Source organism: Aulonocara sp. 'chitande type north' Nkhata Bay, linkage group LG18, assembly GCF_057382095.1.
Source record: "Aulonocara sp. 'chitande type north' Nkhata Bay isolate Kocher_YH1m ecotype deep benthic linkage group LG18, A_spYH_male_GT1.1, whole genome shotgun sequence".
Taxonomy (NCBI): Eukaryota; Metazoa; Chordata; class Actinopteri; order Cichliformes; family Cichlidae; genus Aulonocara; species Aulonocara sp. 'chitande type north' Nkhata Bay.
The window spans coordinates 18,543,484-18,570,592 of record NC_141361.1 but is presented as its reverse complement, the minus strand read 5'-3'; the positions used below and the strand labels follow the sequence as shown (position 1 = coordinate 18,570,592).

Genomic DNA, 27,109 nt, shown 5'->3' with positions numbered 1-27,109 from the left:
GGACCTAGGTGGGTGGTTGTTGCAAGCCTGGACTGTGCAGGGTCATGCCACACAGCTCATCTCTAAGCTTAATGGATTAGCTATCTCCGGTAGTACAGCTAGCAGTGTCCTTCACATGGCTATGCAGGTACCGCATAGCCTACATACAGGAAAACAAAGCTCTGTAAATAGGCTGTCATCATTTGGGAGCACGATGAAACGACAGAATCCCAGTTTCACTTCCAAGAAATGCCCAATATTTGTGTCATATGTTGCACGTAGGCAGACATGTTCCATTATACCCCTGGTAGGTTTTGACTGATGTGACATATCTTCTTTTCCCACAGCTGATGACAGCCAGGAATGTGAGCATATGTGTCTGACTGTGACAGGAAAAGGTACAAAAGCTATACATTTCCAGAGAGCCGTGTACCAATTTCTATTCCGGCTCTGCAATGACATGCATGACTTTGCCCTATTTCTTAACGGAAGCATATGTAGAGTAGTCAAAGTGGTCTTCCTCTGTGTGTGGGTGGGTGTGTGTTTATGTGTGTGTGTGCTTGTCCCTCCACTTTGCCATACTTCTGGTGCTTGGAGGATGTCACTCTAGTTCTTCATTCCTGACCTGCTCCTTTGGGATTGAATCATATCCCATAGAAAACAGTCGTAGACTGTTTTGCTTTACTATATATTTTTAAATCAGGGTGCCTGCAGGGAAGTCTTGGTTTCACCACACTATAATATACAGTAGCTTAACACCACTAAATATCATAAATGTGTTACACGCATGGAATTTGTGTGGAAGAGGGAGAAAAACTATGTGAACTGATAGTCACCGTTACATTCACTTCCACTACATACCACCAAGATAAAGCTACAAATTCTCAACATTTTTTGTCTTATGAGAGCAAACATGCTCTAACTTGTCTCGTGTTATTGTTTTGCCGGATTTGATTAAAACCTAAGCAAAGCCCATCATGTCTTACCACATGGAGCTATCCTTGGTGCTGAACTGACATCTAAATTGCTTCTCTCTACCTGAGCTTCATATCCTAATACGGGCTACTCCAGCAGTGTGTAGCTCATACGAATAGATTATTATATTCACACGCATAATAATATAAGCTCCAAGGTTACCAAGTATTAGAGGCACCATAATCATGTGCAACATGTACTTACTGTTCTCCATAGTTTTTGTGTTTTCACTGTGACGGAAGTGGCAGTCACAATCAAATGGGAGATGGACACCATTATTCCAAACACAACAGCCAAAAGCGTCCGTACAGGTAGCAGCGCATAGGCGACGAAGGTGACCAGGATGAGCTGCCACATGCCTTGCTCCGGGGACGTCGGGGGCTCTAGCCCCATGGCGCCCAGGGAGAAGGGACAGCAAAGGAAGGAGAAAGTAAACCCGAAGAGCAGCGTCAGGTTAACAATCTGTTGGAGCTGAGTCACTTGCAGGTACTTGACATTAGTTACAATAAACAGGGACACGAAGATGACACAGTGGACCGGATGGGACCCCTTGGAGATGGTGATGCTGGGGCCGGACAGCAACTCCACCACAGCCAGCGTCGAGGACAAGAATATGAGCACGGCCAGGGCTTTAAGAGTGGACGTCTGCTCCAGTTTCAGGTTGTAGTTCTGGAAGAGAGACTCGAGTTCTTTGCAGTCGAACTCGTCCTCGCATACGATGGTGGTCAAAGGGACACCCGGTGGACAGTGACTTCTCTTCCGCCTGGTTTTGACTTTCTGAAACGGTATTTCCTCCATGTCAGTGCCATTCATAAACTGAATACCTGCTCACAGCTTAGCTTAAACAGAACAGCGGATCCCGCGCCGACACAGACCCCGGGATGCAAACGTAAAAAGACGCGCACAACAGACTCAAGGCAGAGCGTCCCAGATAGCGGAGGAGACTGGCCGGTGGCCACAGACGCGCTCGGCACTATCCACAGGTTGGACTGTGCTGTCCGGAAAGATTAGCTGGCAAGCAAATCTTCATTTTCCAGCAGTGTTCCAGGCGATGTGCCATATACATGTAGCCTACTAAAAAATAATTACTATAATAAGAATTCAGCGTTCGCTTGAGCACCACTGAAGAGCACGTCGTCTACTTGTGACGGTAACAGCTTTTTTTTCTTTTCTTTTCTTTTTTTTTTTTTGCGGGGCTCAGATAGGATCACGCCTGCGCATTATGAGGTGAAGATAAGACAGGTCTCAGCTACTCAACACACGCAGTCAAGACGATTTGACTAGCGCGGCTACAGAGCTCCCCTTCAGCCTGACAGAACAACACATGCATCATCCTTAACAGCAACGTCTCCTTTTTCCACCTGCACACGACGTGTTTCCATCGTTAAAGCCCGTGCAGTGACTTTTACTATGCTCTGATTCATTTACGCGCTGCCTTCCTCTGCCTAATTCCCTCACACACAAGCACAGAAGATGAGAGAAAGAAGCGCAATTAATAGCGCTACCGCACGTCACCGTGTTCGAGACACGACTATACTCTCATAAACTGGGAGCTACTGCGTTTGGTTGGCACAGACACAGAGTAACATGATTGCATAGCATTCATAATAAGACTCCTGTATTGCCATGAGGCAGCCACCCTCACAATCAGCACTCTTTTGGCATTCAGGGGGGTGGTGTCTCATTCATTACCAGGAGAAGATTAGTCATCCGTCACAGGCTGCCATTGCCACGACCCGTCGGTACCAGAGAGGATGTAAGAAAGTGACAGATTGATGGCCAGTGCCAAAGTCCAGCACTCTACCATGCTACCAGGACACTCACATGCCTTCTGTTCCACCTCCCTAGCTCTCACTATGTGTGTGTGTGTCTCTCTCTCTCTCTCAGCTGTTAGTGTTCTAGCTTTCACTGATCCAGCACAGCTATATACAGTGTGACAGGTAGATGGAGAGAGTGAAAGGGATGGGGCAAAAATAGAAACAGAGCAGTAAAGTATTTCGCAGCCTACTAAATTCTGAGACAAAAAGGGAAACAATGTTCTATAAAAGACTTGTGCTACCAGCAACATGGAAGTAGACAATTTGTGGCAAACATGAGGTGTTGGAGCTGATATGTTTGGTCATTAGTTAAAAAAAACATAATTAGAATCACTAGCTCAAGCTTCTGAAATCCAAAAAGGTTTGGAAAATGTCACCTGGAAATTGATGATATAGAATATTCAGGTTTAACCAGGTTTTGTTGATTACCGAGTCAAACTTGACACAGACTAAAACTGAACTAGGCTAAACTTTAGCTAAAGAGAAATCTTAAACAAGCCTGCTTGCTGTCACACTAAATGAACAAACAGCTGTCTGCATAACAATAGAGTTCACCTTTCCCTCTTGGGGACCTGCCAGGCTCACGTCTGTATTATCTGTCCCTGCTGCTCTGAGAGGAAGATATGGGACACCAGATGTAGGACACATTGCTTTTACACTGATAATCTGTCTTATCTACAAGGCTTTTACTCCCTTTTTACTGAGCTTTTATTAGCTCCCACATATAAAAAAAAAAACATTCACATTGCTGTGTGTCGGCTGTCAGCTTCAGTCTCTCGCACAGGTGATCTGCAAATGAGAGAAAACAGTGGCATCATTTACGGTCTCCTGACTAGAGTGTAATTAAAGTGGCACCGATTTTATGTCATTGCCTTAATCAATTTTTCAATATTCCTTATGTGGCATCTCCTAAATTAATCACAATAGCGAGGGCTGCAGTTTTTCAGTGTTGCATGGCATAGCCACAGTCTTTTGAGGCGAATGCCAAACTGTGCGCTCAACAAAAGACCAAAATCAGCAACATCCGTGCTGTTTGCATAGCTGCATGTGCAGGTTTCCAAATATTTATTTTGTCTGACACAGATTTGTACGGATCTCTTTGCATCTCATTGAAGGATTGCAGTATTCCAAGAGGACCTCCTGTCCTGTTTGCAGCCAAGTATATTGAAGGATGAGAGCAGAGCCATCATGCGGTTTAAATGTGTTATTCTCTCTGCTTTTGATGGCTTCAGGTTTAAGTGCACGGTCACACTCTGCCAGCTCTCATCTTCTGAGAACAAAAAAAGGTCTTTTGGGAGTTCACGCTGCAAAGTTGCACTCCAAGGGTATTGGACAGACGCCAGCTTCCTGCTGCCTCTCTTCCAAATATCTTCTATTTTTCCTCTTTAACGCCATCATCACATAAGCCCCCCTCCCCCACCCCCTAAAAACAGCTTGTCATCTGAAACGATGTGAAACAGCATTATATTGTTATATATTTGACATATTTATGCTGCAAAATTGTTATTTAACAGGATGATGACTCATCAGCTTCATATCTCTGGAGCAGTTAAACGCTTGTCTGCCACACGTCAGTTGTATAGCTTCCTTTCAAAATGGGTTTTGTCAATGTCTCCGATTAGGCTTCTGCTTTTAGGCAGGTGTTTTCAGAATGTACAAATAAAATGCTCACACACCACTAGGGGGAAAGAAAGAATAATAACAATAGTAAGAATAACAAAAGTCCATCTCAGTGCTTGTTTGCACATGCTGATATCAAGAGATCATCTTCCATGATAGCTAAGCATCTGGCAAATCCCACCAGTGTTCACATGCGGTTGACGTATTGGTGGTCTTGTAATAACAGACACATTGGTTCAACACCAGCAAATGAAACAGCTAAAAGACACCCAAGAGGGACAAGCAGTGCATGTCATGAATTAGCTAATGTTAGCCATAATTAAAATGTGCCAAGAAAAAAGAAATGCAGGTGTTCTCACAGTTGCCACTCAGGTGTGTATTCCCCTCAGATAAACACCCACAATCTTGGAAGGACAAGAATAATATGGCATATACAAAATAGATGAAGTGAGAATATAAGATTTCTGTGAATGGTATTTTGTTTCATTGCTTTCAACACACGGTGATCAATCTGTTTCTTTTCCTTTACTTATGAAATAAATTACACAGCATAAATCAAATATGGCCACGAGTCAGCTAGCTTTCACATAAACTTAAAAGAAATGAGTGCAATTCCAGCCCTGAGCAGGAACCTGCAGAACTCCATTTGTCAGGGCTGAAAACACAATACACACATAATTACCAAATCAAAACTGGACTTGAGGAAAAAGTCCACAAGCGTATCCTTCATCAGAAGGATCCACATTAGAATGATTTGTCCCCTCTCAAAAAAGTGTTTACAGTCACAGATGATAAATGCTGAAGCTACAGTACTCTGTCTGTCTTGAGTCACCCCTCATTTCTTTATATTGTGCTTGGAAAATGGGAAATAGCTGCAGAGAATTATTGAAACATAGAAATATAAATGGAAATGTAGCATATAAGGCAACATTTGTAGTATTGACACTGAAAAACAATATTTCCTATGATTGCTTTCTGTTAGTGCAGATTTATTGTAATTTCTTTAACTAATCTTCAGGAATAGTTTTCCAGGCTTCCTCAAAGATGTTTAAAGCTCTTCTCTGGATGATGATCTGTTGTTCCGTTCTCTGTCGAGATGATCCCACATTGTTTCAATAAAATTGTCCAGGCTCTGTAAAGGCGTGATGACTGACTGACTGATAGTGTTCTACTGTGTGTTCTCTGTCAATGTATGCTTTTACTGCATTGGCAATGTGTTTGTCGTGTTGAAAAATGAAGCTGCTGCCAATCACATGATGTTGCATGGTGGATCATAATCGGAAGGTACTTTCATTTTTTTTTTTTACACAATCCACTACATAAACCGAGACTCTATGATTCACATCAGTTAACTGGTTTTGACTCTATCTGAATTTTGTTAAGATGGGGATTATTTGTCATAGTCTCTCTTCACGATTGTAAGCTCGTTAATCTGGCACAGTTTCTCTGTAGTCACCTCGATCTGTATTTCAATTTCTGCTGAGCAGCACCTCCTAAATTAATCTAAAAGATGAGCACTGCTGATGTTCAGAGCCAAATAAGGCACAGTGCATTTAAACAAAATAAAAAATCAGCAACCTTTGATTTCTATTCATGGAGCTGCATGTGCTGGTTTGGATATATATCTTTTCGTGCTTATACAATTATACTTTCTTTAGATCTGATTGAAGGCGTGCAGTATTCCAGGAGGACTTCTTGGCCTGTTTGTGCCAGGTATATTGTAGGATGAGAGCAGAGCCATCGTGCGGTATAAATGTGTTATTCTCTCTGCTTTTGATTGCTTCAGGTGTAAGTGCACAGTCACATTCTGCTAGCCCTCATCTTCTGAGAACAAAGAGGTCTTTTGGGAGTTCGTGCCACAAGGCTGTACTGCAAGGGCATCAGATATGGAGACAGTAGCCAGCTTCCTGATGTATGTCTCTTTACTAAAAATCCTTTTATTTCCTCTGCCTGCCTTTCTGTTTCAGGCTCTTACTCATTCATCACACACACACAAACCTCAGACTGCAAGACATGAAACAGCTGAGTATCAGAAATGATATAAAACAGCTGACATATTTACATTGCAAAATTGTTATCTGAATAACAGTTTGATGACTAGGCAACTTGAGCTCTTTGGAGCAATTAAAATCTTTTCCACCACATGTCAGTTGTTTTACTTCTTTCTAGAAAGCTCATCTATAGAATACATGAACCTTAGCAGGCTGAATTTATACAGACACTTTGATCCACGCCTCATATTTGGCTTCTCTTGTAAATTGAATGGTGAGAAATGTCACTCTGGCTCTGTCTCTCTCGCTCACTCTCTCAAGAAAAGCTGCAAAAAGATTTCCACAGCCTTTAATTCTCCAGCCAGCTGGGTTTTCAGAATCTGCTGGTTTGGGCCAGAATGGAGACAAGAGGATAGAAAAGATGAATTAAAAACTGTACAAGAAAAATATGCAAGCTACAAAATGAAAGGGACGGAATGAGATTTCTCTGCATGATATTTCTTACTATAACAATCACACTAATTCAGCACCAGCAGGTGAAATAGCCAAGAGAAAGCCAAAAGGAAAAGGTAATGCATGTTGTCAATTAGCAAATGTCAGCCATAATTAAAATGTGCTAAGAAAAAAGACAAACAAAAAAACAGCAGGTTTTTCTGTCATTCAGATGCGTGCCTACATCAGAGAAACTGCTACATCTTGGGAGGACTTCTCTGTGTGGTATTTTGTTTCATTGCTTTTGGTCACAGATGTATTTCTTCTCCTTTTTTCGTGAAATAAAATACAATGAATAAATCAAATTTAACCACAACTTAGCTAGCTTTCACATATCCTGAAAAGAAATGTGTCCAAACGTGACCTCCGGCAGCAACAGAACATACTAATAATTACCAAATCAAAACTGGCCTTGGGGGTGAAAAATCCACAAACCTATCCGTCATTCAACACATTTCAAAACATGCTGCAAGAGATAAATGCAGAAGCAATATAAATGCTTTGAACATGATTCATTTCTTGATGTACTTGCCATCGCACTGACAGCAATACCACTGTTTTTGACTGTATCCTAATAATAAAAAATGAAACGGCCATTTAATACTGTTTTGCTTTAAAATAGCAATTTATTTGCAGTCATTGTTTAGAAAACTAAATAATTGTGCAAAATATTTAAGGCCTAGAGACGAGCCTGCAACCATCTAACGACTGCCGGTCACGTGTGAAATCTGTGTATTCTACAATACACACATTGATCATTTTAATTACTTACCTGTATTGCCTAATCACATCTCTGTTGTGTGCTCATGCACCTTGTAGAACAGAGTTTAGTGTGGAAGAAGTACCAAAAAGGTGGAACTGAAAAGCTAAGTGAGAAAAAGAAACTAAAAATAGATGCAGCAAAATGTGTCAAATTAACTGGCATGTTAGCTGTCGGGCTGCTGCTGCTTCACCGTCAACAACAGCACCAGCAGCAACTAATAACCAGCCCTAACAGTCACAGGAGGCTGCTGCTGCTAGCAACAGCTGTGGAGAAGTGCAGAAGGAGGGACAGCAGTCCCAACAAAGGGTGAAGAAGAGACGGAGGAAGAAGAAATTAACATGGTAAGAAAATAGATGGAGAGATTCAAGGATTCAGATAAAATGCATGGCTAATTTGACCATGAGCCACGTTTTTAATTGTCAATTATCAGCTTCATTTATCTGACTGGGAAACTATGTTTATGTTACATGTGCTGTTGTAAAAATGTAAAAATACAGTTTGGTGAGTGATTACTGGCAGCTGCTAACGTAAAACTGGTTGCAAAGGTGTATCAGGTGTAGTTTCCAGGGATGAAGCTGACTTGTCTGCAAACACTTGCAAACTACACCCAAAAAGGTTTGAGCAGAAAAAGTGAGAAACTGTGAACAGTGCAACATAAACCAGAAGAGGAGAACATGTTCCTTCTAAGGAAATGTTGGGGCTTGACTGCAACCAACATGTTTCAGCTTTTACTTTGAAGGAGACAACTCTCAGTGTGCATCCCATTTTTCACACTGCTGAGATTAGCATGTGAGCTGGTGGCCTTGGTATTCTACTAGCAACCCTTTTGCAACCAATTTCACCTCGCAAGCAACCACTCACTATCCAGTCATTGCAGATTTTTCCTAACAATAGGTGGTTGCCAGGAGGTGGCTGACTGATTTTTAGCCCTGCGTGATTGAGTACTAAAGCAAAGCATTTCAGATTTGATTGTAGGACCACTCCTCTCACTACAGTTTTTAGCTTATTTTATTTTCATTTAGAATTGTGTTCTAAAATGTAATTGAATTCAGTGTAATTTCCATATTTTCTTCCAGTAACAATAACTTTATATATATATATATATATATATATATATATATATATACACATACACATACATACATACATACAGGGAGTGCAGAATTATTAGGCAAGTTGTATTTTTGAGGAATAATGCTATTATTGAACAACAACCATGTTCTCAATGAAGCCAAAAAACTCATTAATATCAAAGCTGAATGTTTTTGGAAGTAGCTTTTAGTTTGTTTTTAGTTTCAGCTATTTTAGGGGGATATCTGTGTGTGCAGGTGACTATTACTGTGCATAATTATTAGGCAACTTAACAAAAAACAAATATATACCCATTTCAATTATTTATTTTTACCAGTGAAACCAATATAACATCTCCACATTCACAAATATACATTTCTGACATTCAAAAACAAATCAGCGACCAATATAGCCACCTTTCTTTGCAAGGACACTCAAAAGCCTGCCATCCATGGATTCTATCAGTGTTTTGATCTGTTCACCATCAACATTGCGTGCAGCAGCAACCACAGCCTCCCAGACACTGTTCAGAGAGGTGTACTGTTTTCCCTCCTTGTAAATCTCACATTTGATGATGGACCACAGGTTCTCAATGGGGTTCAGATCAGGTGAACAAGGAGGCCATGTCATTAGTTTTTCTTCTTTTATACCCTGTCTTGCCAGCCACGCTGTGGAGTACTTGGACGCGTGTGATGGAGCATTGTCCTGCATGAAAATCATGTTTTTCTTGAAGGATGCAGACTTCTTCCTGTACCACTGCTTGAAGAAGGTGTCTTCCAGAAACTGGCAGTAGGACTGGGAGTTGAGCTTGACTCCATCCTCAACCCGAAAAGGCCCCACAAGCTCATCTTTGATGATACCAGCCCAAACCAGTACTCCACCTCCACCTTGCTGGTGTCTGAGTCGGACTGGAGCTCTCTGCCCTTTACCAATCCAGCCACGGGCCCATCCATCTGGCCCATCAAGACTCACTCTCATTTCATCAGTCCATAAAACCTTAGAAAAATCAGTCTTGAGATATTTCTTGGCCCAGTCTTGACGTTTCAGCTTGTGTGTCTTGTTCAGTGGTGGTCGTCTTTCAGCCTTTCTTACCTTGGCCATGTCTCTGAGTATTGCACACCTTGTGCTTTTGGGCACTTCAGTAATGTTGCAGCTCTGAAATATGGCCAAACTGGTGGCAAGTGGCATCTTGGCAGCTGCACGCTTGACTTTTCTCAGTTCATGGGCAGTTATTTTGCGCCTTGGTTTTTCCACACGCTTCTTGCGACCCTGTTGACTATTTTGAATGAAACGCTTGATTGTTTGATGATCACGCTTCAGAAGCTTTGCAATTTTGAGACTGCTGCATCCCTCTGCAAGATATCTCACTATTTTTGACTTTTCTGAGCCTGTCAGGTCCTTCTTTTGACCCATTTTGTCAAAGGAAAGGACGTTGCCTAATAATTATGCACACCTGATATAGGGTGTTGATGTCATTAGACCACACCCCTTCTCATTACAGAGATGCACATCACCTAACAGCTTGGAGTAAGACAACATGCATGAAGACGATGAAGTGGACAAAATACTCATTTGCCTAATAATTCTGCACTCCCTATATCTATATATATATATATATATATATATATATATATATATATATATATATATATATATATAGATATAGGTCAAGGATAAAATAGAACAATGAATGATTTCCAAACATCCATCCATTCTCTTTTTTGGCTGGAGCCTGTCTAGGGATATTTTTCCTTATCATTATTTTTCAAAGTTAAAGGTGTTGCATCCTCAGCTTATGAAACATAATGTATTACCAATGATTGTAATGCCAATGCAGTACCTGCCTTTGCCTGTAAAGAGCATTCATATCCTGTTTTCTCACATGTCAGCTTCCTAATTCGAGCCCTTTACCTATCAACCTACACATCTGAGGTACTCCTTCAGTGTCTCCGTGGTTACAGACACCACCTTTCTAATCTACCGCTCACATCAGCATTGCTAATATGCATGCATATACTGTTGAGGGACTGATTTATTTAAAGGGTGGGCTAGATAGAAAATGACACAGTTTAATTTTCTCACTGTTTTTATTTATTTATTTTTCCTAAATAGTGTATGAACTGTTATTCAGATGTTTTGTGTTTATCAAAGAAATCCAGTGTTATAATGCAGGCCTGTGAAAACCCCACCAATCAAACATTCCCCTGTGACTACAAATGTTACAAAAGTGGGAAGGAAGAGCTCTGTTTTAACAGGAAGAGACTTCCATGAGGGGCAGCTATCTACTTCTGCTGGTGAGGGGGTAAAAGGAAAGAGAAGAGAAAGAAGACAACCACAGAGATACTGAAGTATTGACAACTAGAAACCATTTATTTATGTTTATGAAGCCATGAAGTAACAGCTGTTACGCGAGTGTGTTTCTGTGTGAAAGCTTAGCATGGATCAATAGCCATCAGGTCCATGAGATTGAAGTCCAGCAAGCTCCCACTGTGAAATCCTCTTAAAGCTTCTGATAGTTCAAGTAATCTGGGAGAGGCAACAAGTGTGTGTTTGCGTCTAGTCCACGTGCCCTGTCGCCTCCAATAATGGCGGTCTTCCAGAGGGTCACGTGCCTCGCCGACTTTGAGCTCTTGAAGTGTTCGCCATGCAGCGCATAAGATCAGTGACAAGAAAGAAAATAAAGACACACACACACACACACACACACACACACACACACAATATAAACACAGAAGCATCGGAGCCAGCTAACCAAGTAGACACTTCATGTGTCAGATCTGTCGCATTAATTTGAACTTTTTCTCATTTTATCTAACATTCATTTCAGTGTGTACATGTGGCCTGGGAACACTGGTGGCGAATTAGCTGGCTATTTTATAAAAAGACCTTTATTTGGCAGCAAAAATGAAAGTAAGAACACCTGAAATACTGGTAAGAATCCTCCACACCACACGACTAAAACACCCCTGTTTGTTCAGATAATGTAGTCTTTCCAATAGCGTTTTTTTTTTCATGGTACTTTCAGATCATTGGGAACATGTTTTAAAACCTTGTGTCAGTTTGCATTACCATATTGTACCAGTTAACAGTGAAATGATGAAAGTTATTTCCCACAACTTTAATTAAAAATAAATCTTGATGACAGATTAGCAGCATTCATTATACACGAGACCTTGAAGCAGACCAAAAGCAGATTTCATTGTCTGTTTTCCACGAGTCTTTATAAAAACTATAGATCAGTAGTAAAATGACAAGTAGTCAAAGTATTTGTGTGTCACACTAAGTGAAATATCCAAATGTACAGACTTAAAGATAAAATAAACTCCTTATCAAATAATCTTGGGCAGATAGTAGCAAGCAGACAATAAAGGGATCATCACATTGATTTAGATGTGTGCTGTATGTCACCACAAAGCCTATTTTAAATCTGTGAAGAGAGAGAAAAGTGAGCGAGATCTATGCATAAATAAGCGATAGAGTCAGAGATGCCTGTGATGCTGGTCAACAGACACCTATACAGTGAATATTGAGTGGGTCTGATCTAGGAAACAGGCCAAAACAGAGCTGGCTGATTGGAGGCCTAACGGATGAGACTCAACAACACTTCGAAAGGCTTGATGTTGAATAGGAACTGGATATTGAATTTCAAAGACACAAACAACATTCAGCAGGCAGAGAGGGCAGAGCTTCCTCTTATGTGCGCCCTGTGTTGCTGTTCTCATAGGAGCCATACACTTGTCTGTGCAAGGCGGGGCCAGTGATCAATAACTAGGAGAAAGTGGCCGCTTGCCTTGATCCTAATTAGTGCAGGGTTAGAGCAGATTAGCTTGCACCTGAGCCCTATCTCAGCCTTTTTCAAACAACAACTCCCTCCCAATCAGGCTACCTAGAAGCACCAGTGTTATTCAGGGATGTGCTTGAGTTGTTGGGAAAAACAACTCTGTCTGCATATGAATAGTATCAATCTTTTCCACTCATTTTGCTTTATTGTTTGTTTGGGTTTGGGAATATCAAATTTAGGCCAAAAGTGGGTGGGTCTATCACAGAAGGATGTGAGGAGGGTGAGAAGCAACAATCTACCACATGATAATAGTTGCCATCATGGCAACAGAGGGATTATCTGCAAACTGTTGTTATTTCAGCCAAACTCAGGGAATGTATAGGAAGAGGAAACAGTAAGGAGATTAATATATGGCTAAATAAAGTGGAAGACCTAAAAAAAATATCTACAACTGATGGACAGTATCTGAAAGTCATCCAGAAAAAGGCCGGATGCAGGACCTGAGAGATGTATCTGGTTGATCTGTGCACTGAAGCCTCATCAGAAATGGTCTCCGTGGAAGGGTGACTGTCAAGAAGGCATTTCTAAGGAAGGGGAACGGTGAGATGAGGTATGCCAGATTAGAGAAAAACTGGACTGAAAAATCAGCGGCAACAGCTTTTGTGGAGTGATGTGTCCAAATGTGAAATTTCAACATTATCAAAGCAGACAGTGAAACAAAAGAAAGCCAACATCCAAAGAACACCTCTGAATGTCATTCAAGGCAGCAGTCGGGATTCAAACAGGGAACCCTTCTTGCTGTGAGGCGAGACGCTATTGTAAAGCCATAAAATAAAACAAAATAAATATGCAGAGGGAATGTCATTGGTGTCAGTGTGATACAATTTGTCAACACAATCAACCTGAAGAGGCTTTGGTGCAGATGTTTACTGAGACTGAATGTCTGTATGAGTGTGAGTTTGTTTGTACTGTCAAGAAACTCACACATAAACTAAAAAAAAAAAAACTAAACTAACTTAAATATTTTCAATTAAAAAAAAATCCAAAGTAAAATAAACAAATCCACTTAGGAAACTCACTGAAACTAAACTGAAATGAATAAATGAATTCAAAAATAATATTACAATACTACAGCCCTACTAACTAATATAGAAGGGGGTTTTTTTCCCCTGTAGAGAAAGGTCATCGATTCCAGTCTTACACTTAGCTTCGAAACTCAGCTTCTAAGCTGAGTTGTTGGGATACAGAAACAGAAACATTAACTGTATATTTTACATTCATATCATGAAACATCATTTATATACAAATTTTAGAAAAGCAAAACTATGTGTGAAGTTTGCACATTCTCACTTTGTCTGAGTAGGTTTTCTCAGACTCCCTGCAGCAGACTAAAGACATCAATGTTATTTTGTGACTTTAAAATTTGTATTAGGTGTGAATGTGAGCGTGAATGCTTATCCAGTTATCTATTTGTGATATATGGTCAAGAAAATGGTTGGATGCAGGAGTCCCAAAACTGATCCAGCCTGCGATATAATATATGCAATTCATACCTAGACATAGAATACGATGGTTTGGGGGTACTGTATATATACTGTATATACTGCAAGGATAAACAGCAATTACAAGGTTTTTGTACTCAATAGTCCCCAATCTGTTGCCTAAAATGAATAGCTGGTTTATTTTATCACACACATTTTACAGGTCTGTCAAAAAGCCTGTATCAAACCAAATCTAGTTTGTAAGCCAGAAAAACTATGACAAACTGTTTAACTGTAAGAAAATAACTGGTCAGTTTTTATGTTGGTAATTAGTTTGTGCTGGGGCGGCCATGTTTTTACAATTCATCCTACATAGCTTTAACTTTATAAACAATAGATCCTTTAATATGTAGTTACTTTTTTAAGACTTGCCCACTTATTATTGCAATGCCTTTTATATAACCAATATGTAAACAGAAGTTCTTTGGAAAAAAATGAACACTGAAATGGCAGAATGAGTCATGTCATGCCTAACACTGACAAGCTCGATGTAACTGTAAAGGTACAGTATGTCTCTGTGCAATTTTCACAGCTCCTCTACCAGCCTGACCTGGTTTGGTCTGACACTTCCTCTTGTCATATGCATGTATACAGAATGAAAAATCACACCAGCACAAATACAGTACAAGACACACACTCTCAGGCGCCTTACGCCTCTGATGCAAGCACATGTAAACACTAGTCCAGCTGCCAATCAAACATCAAATCAAACATCTTTTTTTTTGATGTGCAGAGACTGCAACAAAACAAGTTATGGATTCTATCATGCATATAGTTCCTCTCATTAAAAGCAATATGTGGCTTTAAACTGTTAGGTCAGGTATGTATGACTGCAAGTGCAAATAGCGCTTTCTGATGATGTGTCTGTTTATAGAAGTGGCAGGATACATTCTGAAGCGTGCAGGGTTATATTCTCTGCTCAGATTTAGTCAAAAGCTGCAGCTTCATAGATGGTCACAAATGGGTTTCTCAAGGCAAAAGAAATTAGATATTCTTTATTGGCCAAGTCAGTCATCTGATTACAACCAACAGAGCACGATTTTCAGTTAATGCAGAGAATACTGAATGAGGACAAGCCCGCAAACAAGGAGCAACTGAAGGCAGCTGCAGAGCATTTTATACAAGGGAGCAGCATAATTCTTCTATTTTATTTTTTTCCAAAGCACTCTGCTGGTACAGAGGCAGAATTATCAAAACTGTATCATTCTATAGATCCAACTGCATACATGCCATCTACTGTCTTAGTCTGCCTTCTCGCTCAGAGACAGAGACAGAGAAACATCTCCTGCCTTTCCACCAAAGATGGCAAGTCTGTTAACCTTAAGGCTTTTGGAGCAGTCAAGAACTTTTCCACACTTTCCTCTTGCCCACTGCATTCATGAATGAGCTGCAGGAGTTGGCAGAGTAGCTGTCCTCTCTCTGGCAGCCTCGCTCACATCAGCTCCAGAAATGACTGTATCAGACAGTTGAGATTTCTCTTAAGTGCCTCTCCATGTACTTTTCTCCTGATGACAAATGGGACCTGGCCTTACCTCTCCTTAAAGGGGGCTACCAATAATAGAAAAGGAAATGAGGAAATCTAATCATGGCAATGGTGATGATGACATATATTATAAGATACAGTTGATATGCTTAATTGATTTTAGATGCTAATTGATGAACAACAGCAGCACAGTGGGAGGGAGGGAGGATATTATGGATGTGGGGTTTTTTTTATTCTTTAACCAATGTGGGCCAGCTGCAGTGTGTTTGTGGTTTTATATTTGGGTTTGCGGTGCTGCAATGCTGTGTGAGCTAAAAAATTTATAATCAGCGCTGAAACTACAGCGTGCATGAAATGAACCAACCCGAAGAGCCTCCCCTGAGACACCAAAGATAGATTACGTACCTGTGTGAGTTCGCATGTGCTCGCCGCTACATTCGCACACACACATACACGCACGCTCTCCTGGGATAACTCTTTTTATGACTGTCATCATATTAACATAACACCGTCTAATGCACATAACCTTCCAAAGCTAATTTGAATGACTCCTAACCCTCTGTCTCTCTCATTTCCATTGAATGACTTAACAATGTTAGCCCAGTCGGTAAATGAAGATAAAACACTTGAGAAGCATTTCCAGTAGCATGCACCGGGCCAGTGTCTCCAAACCGGGGAAAACACAACATAGCAGCGAGAAGAGACTTTTGTTACACAGCAGCTTTTAACAGTTTTGTAGCCTTTGTGGTGGTTCTTTTGGTGACGTGTTTGTTAGTTTCTGTAAGTAGGTGTCTAAAGCATCTCTGTAAACAGTCACCAGTGTTTGCAGGTTAACTTCGCTTTATGGGGTTAAACACTGCATGATGCAATTAGTCATAGCCTGAACAAGAGAAAGTTAGGGAAAAATAAAAACTACACAAGGAAAAATATACTTTAGCAATCGGCTAACAAAAAAGTAACACAAAGACACACTAATTCTAATAATAGTCTTAAAACATGCAATTTATCAAGATCCCTGTAAGAAATCAGCTTGGACAACAGAGGCCACCTTGTGTCGCCTTGCTTTCCACTTCAAACTGTTTCCATTTTCAGCAGCATTATGATTGAGCTTGATATCGTTTCCTCAGCTCAGCTCAGTCGTAACAACTCTGGGTTCACTGATGGCCTAGGGGTACTTAAATCTGCATTTCCTCTCACTCATGCATGCTAAGAGCCGAATCTGAGAGGCCTTTTTTTTCCCACCGTATCCCTCTCAGTGCAGAATTATACATCACTATGTAAGCAACATCTGAGATAGAAAGCTACACGCTGGCATCTACTGTTCACTTTCTGCACATGCAGGACTCTACAAGAGTAGCTTCCTTGTATTTTGCTAGGAAAATGGATACAAATGGTATTTTTCTGTGTTCCTAGTTTCATCATTTTTGACAATATCTTCAACACCACTGACTGAAACCTGTTTTTGCAACAGTAGCAAAGTGCCAAAAGATTCTTTTTTTCCTTTCCTTTGCCAAGTGGTTCGTTATGCCCGGTACTGTAACCTACCAAGGCTTTACATTGCTGAAGTGGAGTAGAAACAGGTATACAACAACCAGCCCATTTACCATTCACCAAAGACATTTATGACTTTTTTAAAATCAACACAATAAGCTCTCACCAAATATCAATTTAGTGTTTTATTGTATTGAGTTTTTTAATAAAGGTATTGGCAGTCTTACTGAAATACATCATGACACATTGTGCGTATCGTTTTGGACAAAGAAGATGTTTTTGTTCTTTAGACACGTCCCACCAAGAGATGAAACACATCATTTTGTAATACAGACACTGAGAAGTATATAAAAAAAAATATCAAATGCATGATGGATAATCCATGTAACATAACAAGACCCATGTCATAATAAACACAATTACCCAGCATAGAGAGTAAATGACAGGCATAACCTGAATTTTTCACTTCCTCTCTGTTCTTGGTCAACAGCAAACTCTGTACACTGGAATAAATCTCTGTAACATTGAAAGATTTGTACTTGAAACTTAAAGCAAGCATTTGGTCAAGGTTGTGTAAACAGTCTGAAAAGGCACTAGATTATATTATGATTTGTACATCTCTTCATGCAGTAGAAAGAGAAAAGTGGAATACTCTACCAGAAGTAATATGTTGATCTACAGCTTCATTTTAGAGAACAACAGTGCTAACATTTAATGATCTTCTCATTAACATCCATTATGAAAGAATACCTTTTGATGTCTGACTTTTGTTTTGATTTTTACATGCATGTTCTCCCTTTCCTTTTTAAGCTGCATAGTTCACACGATATCATGTAACATAAAAAAATCATGATCTGATTCCAGTTAGTGAGCTACATTTTCAAGTATTAAGAAATTCATCTCAAAAATTGTCAAGAAGCTTAATGATTTACAAAATACCTTAAAGCACATTAACAGCTACAATGATTTAAAGAGATTTGGAGTATTGCTAAGAAATGTCTGGGCTGCACTGGCTTGTAGGTTTTATTTTGTTTTTTTGAATCTAACTGATGTTGAAAAAGTCAGCCCGGTGTTTTTTTTAAAAAACCTCTGACTCATGTTGTGCCAAAGCTTGAGGCAGTGTAGTTCCACATGGACCCTGGAAATGGTACCTGTGCCCCACACACACACACACACACACACACACACACACACACACACACACACACGCGCACACACACACACGCGCACACACACACACGCGCGCACACACAGAGAAACACATTGAAGGTGAGAATTGTACGTCTGAAGGGCGTGTAGGTGGTCTAACTTCATCTTATTTAATGAGGACTGTGTTATTTGACTGACTTACATGAAATATTCTGATTTCGGTGTTGTATGTATATTAAACTCCGCCACTGGAACACCTCTGGATGCAATACGAGGGCCAAACATGGCTGCTGGGTAAACAATAGAAGATGCTCCCACCTATAGGAAAACAACAATCAACAATGACCTCCAGTGGCAACTTATATGGGAAAAACACAGGTCGAGTAATTTCTTAGCAAATATTGTGTTACATGACAATACTACACAGGAAGAATACAGTATATATCACACGTGCATATTGAAATTAAAATGACTCACCACGAGACAAAGATCACAGGTTTCAATTTCTTTTTCCACCTTGGTAAGAATGTGAGAGTCCAGCGTCTCCCCAAAAAACACCACATTGGGCCTCAGAAGACCATTACACTCTCTTTCTTCACACCTACAAAGAGCAGTATAAAACCTCATTTCCTCCAGTATAAAGTCCTCATGTTAATGGTCTCATACTTTTTCAAATTCTATCCACACTGACAAAGATGTGGCCAGAAAAGCCAAATGCTTGATAATTAAAGATGATAAAATCTAAGAATAAGCCGTTTTCTCAGGAGATGTCAATGTGCAACTTTTCAGCCATATTTTCAGTGACACCTATAAGCAAAACTGGATTTGAAGTATTTATAGCGCACTGCTGCCCCCCAGTGGAAGAACTGACCTGACTAACAGGAACATTGGAGTTGAGTTTAAACTCATTCAGCAGGAAAAACCTGCAGGCCTGCAGCAGCTCAAAGAGACAACAGGGTCACCGGAGGTGGGTGGAGATGATGGGTAACCTAAACCTTCACAATAATGCAGATGGCATGCTTCCCTTAAGTGTGCATTTTCGTAGCTATTGTGTTTTCTTATTAAAAAGATTCCATGTTTTTGATATTTGTTTCCTTTCTAACAAGCACATGCTTTTCGAAAGGGGAGAAAGATTTCCCGGTGAGGCACACAGAATTACACAAAAAAATATGTAAACGTCACACAGTGCATAAACAGCCAAGCTGACAATTGCTTAGTGTTTGCATAATCATATGCAATTAGAATAAGTTTGCTTATTAGACTGGTGCAGAATACAGAATTTGAGGAAACTAATTTTGCGTCTGACCGACTACAGTATATGCAAAACAAAAAGCTTAGCAAATCTGTCTGTCAGTGTTATTAATATGGCATGAAAGTAATCCCACCTTGGCAGCTTATCCACAGGAATCTGGGCATCAGGAACATCTGGGCCAGGGTCACTGCACATTAATACAGCAAAGACTGTGGGTTAAAGAGTGATCCACCCATGCTGGAGGTTTATGTTGATCAATGTAAGAGTTGGTATTTCAAAGGTTCTGTTACTCACCCTTTGTTTTTTAAGGGAGCACATATGGGGCTTCTCTTGTTCACTGACACATGACCGCAACTCATACAGCGCGTCTCCATCAGACTGCCTGCAGTTACACACAGAAAACACAGCTGTTGCACATTAGAGTGCTGGGATCACAGAAAACATCTCGTGGGAACAGACAGAAGAAAGATTTTAGCAGGTGAGTCAAACGTTTTAGCACTCTGGCCACTCTCAAAACAGTATGAAAATAGAGAAGCCAGTCAAAATGTTCCTCTAAAAGGCCAATTTAACACTTGAGCAGGACACTTCTTGGACTTTTCTCCACTGACATTAAATTACTGACTAAATCTGTGGGCTTGAGAGACCAACCACTATGAATCAGATTTTTCCATATCCCAGCGAAACCACAACAGCGCTGTCAAAGTTTCCACTAATATCTACACAAGTTGTTTTAGGATGACTGTACATTGTTAACACAAACTGGAAAAGTTGTTCAATTTCAGAACTTAAAACTGAGTGTGAAACTGAAGATACCTATAGAGTGAAATTCTTTTAATATTAGCACACAAAACTAGACATGGAGGTAGTGAGTCACAAAAACAGCAAGGCCATTCTGACAGTGCAGTTCTCTGCCAAGGCATGCTGTCATGCTCCAGCTTGCAACCAAGTTTCATATAATTCCTCCTGGTAGTTTTTACATAATCCTGCACGTAATGAAATTAAACAGCTGCTATTTGCATTTTGTATCTGTTGTCACTTGCTCTGCTCCTCACCGTGAACGTTGAGCACATGTTTGGACCCAGCCTGACGGTGCAGGTCATCTATGCACTGAGTGATGATGACCACAGAGCGTCCCTGCTTCTTCAGCCGAGCCTCGCATTCTGCTAAAGCCAAATGGACAGCGCTGGGCTTCTTGTTCATCACAAGCTCCCTTCTGTAATGGTAGAACTCCCAGACTCGAGACGGGTCGCGAGAGAAGGCCTCTGGCGTTGCAAGGTCCTGAGGACAGAGCCACATGGTTGTGTTTTAAGCACAGACTTTAAAGGTCAGAAGGCTGCCATCAAAATGCACAATCCAAAGGCATATTTAACTGAAAGGGAAAACACAAATACAACCTAAAAAATAAAAAAAAAAATGAAATAAGAAAAGAAAAGAAAAAATAAAATGCATCCATGTAAAAGTGTGTGCTGCTTCTTTATGAGTTACCTGAGACAGCCACTTCCTCCACTTCTCATTCTTTCCACGAAAGGTTGGTACTCCGCTCTCTGCGCTTACACCAGCTCCTGTTATGATGGCTATGTGCTTGGCTTTGGAAAACACCTCACGGAATTCAGACATGTCTAGGAAAATATAATAAAAACTACTTTTACATCAGAGCAGAAAGCACAATTGCAAGCGTTGAAACCCTTCAGACATAATGATGATACCCAGATGAGTTAAGAAAAAAACATAATCATTTTAATTTCGATAGAATCAAGCAGCCTGTCTTCTTTTCAGTTACCGTGATGCACTTCCTACTTCTTAATTAAGCGCATCAGGATTTAGTTGTTTGCTTTTCATGAACTGACTTCTTACTCGGGTTCTATATGTCACAGAATGATGTAACTCAAACATTGTACTATGTAGTACTATGCACAAGTGTTCATTTTACCTGAGCTGTGTTTCACTGCATCAGCCAGCGGTCCTTTGGTCACATGAGAGGAGCACATTCGAAGCCCAAGAGCAACGACAGCTCGATTTCGGAGAAGCATTGTCACTGGAAGACCAGATAAAGATAGAAAAAGGCTGAAAATCCAATGTGTAACCTCACGCATGCTCACACAAGATGTTTGAAGGGACAGTGTAAGAGTCACCGTTTAAGCACAGTATAAAAGAGGTTTTGATCTAAATCATAGCACATCAGTGAGTGGAAGTGTATGTGTAGCTGGTGGTTAAGTGGTGTAATCCACGTAAACATGGATTACAGGTCAGCAACAAAACAGTATGATGCAGCTTTGGGAGTCCTGGGTGGTGTGACAGGGTGAGACATCCTCTGTGATGTGTCACAACACATGATAAATACATCATACTGCCATCAGGAGGAAGGTCTTTTAGACCTTGTAGCATAACTGATGAACAAATCCAGTTGATATGAGAGTCGCTCACTTTGCTGCAGCACTTATTGTTTTGCTTTACTTGTATTTATCTGACAGTCGCCACAAGACACAAATGGCGCTTCCGAAAGGACAATAAATGCAAAATTCAGTGCCTGTTTTGCTTTATATGCCAGTGAAATATAAATACAAAAAAGGCACGTAAATGAATACAGCTGCAACGTAACTCAGATAGCCTGCCTTTTTAGGCCCCGATAAGACACGCGAATGTCGCGTATTAAACCCAAAGAAGGTTGCCAGTTCTTCCTACTTTGAGGCCAACGGAAAATAACAGAAAATGACAAAAGTGAGTGCCCATTAACCTGAATAAACTACCTATTACGTTTAACGAGATGTCAAGCCTAAGGTTAAAAAAAACATGTCAAAAGGTGCTTAAGCTAATCTAGGCGTTAAAGGCTATAAAGATTCTGCACAATCCGAGTACACGTTACAACTACTTACTGCTGCGGCTCTTTGTCGCGCGTTTCTTCCAAAAATAACCCAAAGAAGCGTTTCAGCCGATGAATTAATGAAAAGAAGACATTGTTAACTGCAGCTAACAAGTTGCAAACTCATTAACAAACTCCAAACATCGGCTGCGTCGACATGTACCCGTTTTAAAGTCGGGGGGAGGAGTAGCCACAGGGATCAAATCGTGCTCGCTGTCAAATAAGCAGGAAGTAGCCAGTCCATCCGAACATGTATCTGTTGATACTACAAATATGAGCGTGTTTTAAATAAACTTGCTACAATACATTTATTGTGCTCACCTCGCTGCGATATAAACCTTCTATCAGAGCAGAGTGCCACAACGAGTTTTCTTGTTTACCTGTACGCTTGATTATCGTGAGCAGCCGTAAACGTATCAAACTGTCGTAAATAGTACTCGCGAGCGTGACCGCCACCTGCTGGCGCGTTGGCGAAATTGCAGTTCATTCAAGATGATTCATTCATTCTCAGGTTTAACGATTCAGTGGTTTCAACTTTTTATGCTTAAAAAAATAAAAGCTCTGACAAACGGATAGAGATTTTATCAAATAAGATTATTTCAGATATATTATAAGTAATTATTTTGGTTCGAAAAAAATATTTATTTCCATACAGCACAAATGTATTTAACCGTAATATAATTGTATACATCGTAACCTATAAAGTCCTAATCTCTTCTAATTTGAGATTATATGTTTCAGTTTTTACATGTGAAAAAATCTGAATTGATCAATGATAATGAAATGATCATATCATGGCTTTATATATCCCTTCGCACTGTGTAGTGTATGCATGTCATAACCCACCAACGCCTCTCTCTTTCTCTCTCTCTCTCTCTCTCTCTCTCTTTTGCTCTCTCTCTCTCCCCCTCTCTCGCTCTCTCGCTCCTTCCCGTCATCAATAGCTACCTCCCAGCGTGTGAGAGTGGCCGTGGTTCTGCATCTGCCCCCAGTCGGCCAGAGCAGTCTCCACTGGACACTGGGTGAAAATTGATGGCGACCACTCCAGCCAACAGCACAGACCGCAGACCGATAAGGAGACTCCGCTCCAAGAGTGAAACACCATATCTTATAGAAGCACGACTCTCCTCCAGCATGCGGACAGGTAAGAGCACATCCATCCAGCCGTCATGCTCTCAGATCTTCTTGTTGGATGTTTTTTCTGTCCCCCTTTCCAGATGTCGTTCAATGATGTGGGTGGAGTGAGGAGATTACGGTCTAAAATACGCTCCTGTTTTTATGCGAATGAGCTTCCACAGAATGTGTGGATTTGTAGGACAGTTTTTTGGGGTGTGGGATTTAATCCTCAAAATCTGTTAATGGGTAGCTTTAGATATTTTTGAAAGGGAGGGAGAAATGTGAGTGAAATGTTATGCAACTTTGTAGACTAACGCTGAGGCATGGTGTCCGCTGCAAAACTCCAGAATACAGAAAATATACAGATTTTTACATTTTTATTTATTTATTTATTTCATAGCTTTAAATAGCAGTCTCGTGTGGATTTTGATTTCGTCAGCGTTTGGTAATTGCTACCACTGTAATTCAACGCAGTTACATAATAATGAAAAAAAAAATCTTCAACGTGACCCTGTAGTAGCCCCAGCTTTGGCTGTGGTGCACAAAAAATCAGGTGGGATGTCCGAAGTCCTGCATGTATTTCTCTCTCTCGGATTCTAATCACTGCATTATAAACAGCTGTCATTGATCCGAGATGATGCTGGTGGCGAACAGTCTCCCGTCTCCATCACCCTGTGCAAAGTGTGTTGCATCCCCTGTTACCATGGTGATTTGGCATTTTATGCTGACTGAGTCAACCGGATTCAGATCTTCTGCACTACAGTGTGATTATGATACACTACAAAGCTGCATCCAACAGTCTGTTTCGGCGACAGATCTCATCACAGTCACGCCAGTTAGCAGCCTACTATGAAGGATGTTTGATAGCTTGTTTTGTATCACAGCCAAAAATGTGGTTTTCTCTTATTGGTCTCATTAATTGAATCACATGCCCTGCTGTTTTTCTTTTCTCATAAAGCTTCTATATAATAAGCTGGCGAAGTTCCTCTTGTCCTGCTGTATCAGCTTGCTGGCATCACACCCATCATCCACTCAGCAAAATGTATAGGGTGCTGAAGCTGCCATGTCTGTAGTGTGTAAGGTTTGGATGTTGGCCAGATGTCCATGTATTGTAGCTTTCAAAAGATCCTTTCTTTATTTGAAACTACCACACAATGGCACATATTTTCACCTGAATATCACAAATATCTTTATAAAGGATGGCTTTAGATGAAATTACTGTGCTAATGAGAAGAAGTTTGAACAGTGATAAAGCAGTGTCGCGTCATTATGAAATCATGTGTTAGTAATTCATCAATGAATCATTTGGTTGCAAAGTGTCCTAAAAATGAGTGAAAATACCCAATGTGGCACCTTTAATTCCTCCCCCATCACCCCGAGCAACACTTCCAAATCTCAAAGAGTAAGACATTCATAAAATACAGGAAATTTGCTTGGAAGAAAATCATCTACACATATTATTCACATATTATTATCATTATCATCATTGTTTCCCAAATGTAAGATAAATAAAGTGTTTCTCATCTCATCATCATCATAGTCCTTTACAAGAAAAATAAGCAGTAAAATGCTCCCATAAAGAAAATCTTTCCTGCCTCATACCACAACCCCTGAAGTCCTTTGTTAGATTGTATTATATTTAGATTTTGATTTGTTCAGATCTTTACTTTTTCTTTTTTCAGTTAAATTAAGCTTTTTCTTTTCCCACCTTTCTAATACTTGCTTCAAGGCTGGTTTACATGTTTTGGCTGCTGCAACAAAGTAATTTCCCAGCTTTTTGGGATAAACAAAGTACATATCCTATTTGAAAAGCCAAACCTTGAAATCAGTTAATGGTCGCTTGTTAAGAGTATTTTATGCAGTTTTATGCTTGAAGAGCGGAGCATGTGCAGTCTCACATCAGGACAGCTTGGATTCCAGTGCAGCTTGTCATTGCACGGCAGCTGTATTGACAGCTCCCAGGTGTGCAGTGCGAGCCCAGGCAGCACCGGATGCTCACTTGTGTTTTTCTTGACATATGAAAAAGAGGGGAAAAAAGAAACAGTTCGAGTCTATTTTGCTTTCACCAGTGAGTGTTTGGCCTGTGGAGACGAGCCTGTTGTCAGTGACAGGACACTGTCAGTTGTCTCTGTGCTTCATTTTTATTTTCCTACTCTACCATCGAGCTCACACAAAGCATAAAGATGGTACGGGGGCGAATTGTACAACAGTGCTGTTGACTCACTTCCACCTGTAGAAGTGGAGCAGGATTTAGCTTGCTTATTGCCAAGGAAACCAAAAGTCTTGTGCTTGTGCACCCAGGTGCTTAATAAAGATAAATGACCAGGGCTGCCAAGTATGTGAAGCAAGTACTAAGCAATTATCTCTCTGTAGTTCACAGCAAGACATTGAATAGTTACCTGTCATGCATTTAAACTCTTATAATGGTTTAAACACACCCCAGTTCTCTGCACAGAAAGAAAATATGGTAAATGAAAAACAAATGTTTTGGCTTTTGTTGTTGTTGTTTTTGTTTCCTTTAATAAATGAAAGAGAGCATAATGAGATTATGATCAATACACCACTAATCCTGTACGGGATTATTATGCTTTGTGTTCATTCATGTCTGCAAAGTTTATCTGGGAAGGTTTATCTGTGCGATCATTAGAAGATGAACTGAAGGTTCATATCTTGTCTTGCTTTATCCCCTAAGACTAAAAGTAGGTTTAGCTAGCCCATGCATGGATCAGGCGTCCCCAGTCTTTGCTGTAACTTTGACTTTTACAGAGATAAGGCTGAGGCTTACAAATAAGAGGTACTCTAAGGGTTTGTAATGGAATTAGGGTTCACGTATGAAACATGGCTTTATTGCACTGACCTGTGTAGAGCCAGTGCTTATCTAATTTGCCCTGCAGTTAAATGGCTCTGCACACAGACATAATAACATAAAGGCATCAGTTACCGCGTTGCTGTCAACGATAAAACACGAAAGGGGGTGTAGGTGTTGACAGACGGCTGACCTATGTGTCAAGACTGATTCCAGTCTGTACCGCTTGTCATGATGCTTTATATTATTAGGACACACACACACACACATACACACACACACACAGACATGCGTGGTGTCTGGGATAGCAGCTGTGAGCTGACAGAGAATCATCACTGTTTAGCTAAGCATCCTGTCTATGGGTTTTTAACAAAAAACAAAAAAACAAAAAACTAAACAGAGATTTGTGCTCGTGCATTCGTTTCACTGTAAACTTTCGTGAAGACAAAGTGTGCATACATGTCAGTTCTTTGTTAGCGCTTTGCCAGCTGACACAGCATTGTTTAACTGGAAGAGCTTGCCTTGTTGGTTTTTTATTCGCTTATCATTCAGCTGCTCGACTACAGCCCCATCTGTTTTCTGTCTGCTTCACACAAGAAAGTCTCCCAGTTAAAAGGAGCTGGCGCTTCTGATTTTCTACTAAAATATCTCTGATAACTGATCAGACTTCTTTGGATTTTCTCACATCTTTTCCATCACAATTAACCTATCATTCTGTCTCAGTCCCTCATTTCTCCTTTTGTTGAAAATAATTGATTCCCATATTTCTATTGTCAGATACAATCTGTTTTAATACCAGAATACATTGATAAAATCACAATTTGATATTATGGAGTAGATAGATTTTTCACTTTTCTTACTTTGTCACACTGTTGAGATGTGTTGAAATGTTATCCACACAGAGCTTGCCTCTAGCTAATCA

At 40.3% G+C, this 27,109-nt stretch overlaps 3 protein-coding genes across 8 annotated transcripts in view; 1 reads left to right on the top strand and 2 right to left on the bottom strand.

Annotated features, from left to right (window-relative positions):
* Nucleotides 1-2,795, bottom strand: part of LOC147308367 (adenylate cyclase type 1-like) — a 36,988-nt gene extending 34,193 nt beyond the window's left edge. The window contains exon 1 of one of the 2 annotated variants that reach the window (XM_086270508.1): nt 1,159-2,795. In XM_086270508.1, the coding sequence (XP_086126634.1) occupies nt 1,159-1,767 (609 nt within the window). In that variant the 5' untranslated portion in view covers nt 1,768-2,795. The remainder of the gene's footprint in view (nt 1-1,158) is intronic. The other variant, XM_086270509.1, reaches the window with a different exon arrangement.
* Nucleotides 2,796-17,174: 14,379 nt separating this feature from the next.
* On the bottom strand, nt 17,175-22,719 carry LOC147308366 (NAD-dependent protein deacylase sirtuin-5, mitochondrial-like). 5 transcript variants are annotated; one of them, XM_086272592.1, is made up of 10 exons: nt 22,429-22,561; nt 22,279-22,303; nt 21,336-21,440; nt 20,891-21,024; nt 20,458-20,683; nt 19,700-19,787; nt 19,539-19,592; nt 18,631-18,754; nt 18,356-18,471; nt 17,175-18,155 (listed from the first exon to the last, which is right to left on the bottom strand). In XM_086272592.1, coding segments are annotated over exons 2-10 (921 nt in total). In that variant the 5' UTR covers nt 22,280-22,303; nt 22,429-22,561; the 3' UTR covers nt 17,175-18,082. The 5 variants fall into 5 exon arrangements, with proteins under 5 accessions (XP_086128718.1, XP_086128719.1, XP_086128721.1 ...); XM_086272593.1 differs by lacking the exons at nt 22,279-22,303; nt 22,429-22,561 and adding an exon at nt 22,587-22,719; XM_086272595.1 differs by lacking the exons at nt 22,279-22,303; nt 22,429-22,561 and adding an exon at nt 22,646-22,664.
* A 508-nt stretch (nt 22,720-23,227) lies between these two features.
* The window catches only part of LOC147308364 (phosphatase and actin regulator 1-like), a 55,026-nt gene continuing 51,144 nt past the window's right edge, over nt 23,228-27,109 (top strand). The window contains exon 1 of the mRNA XM_086273209.1: nt 23,228-23,409. Within this exon, the coding sequence (XP_086129335.1) occupies nt 23,298-23,409 (112 nt within the window). The 5' untranslated portion in view covers nt 23,228-23,297. The remainder of the gene's footprint in view (nt 23,410-27,109) is intronic.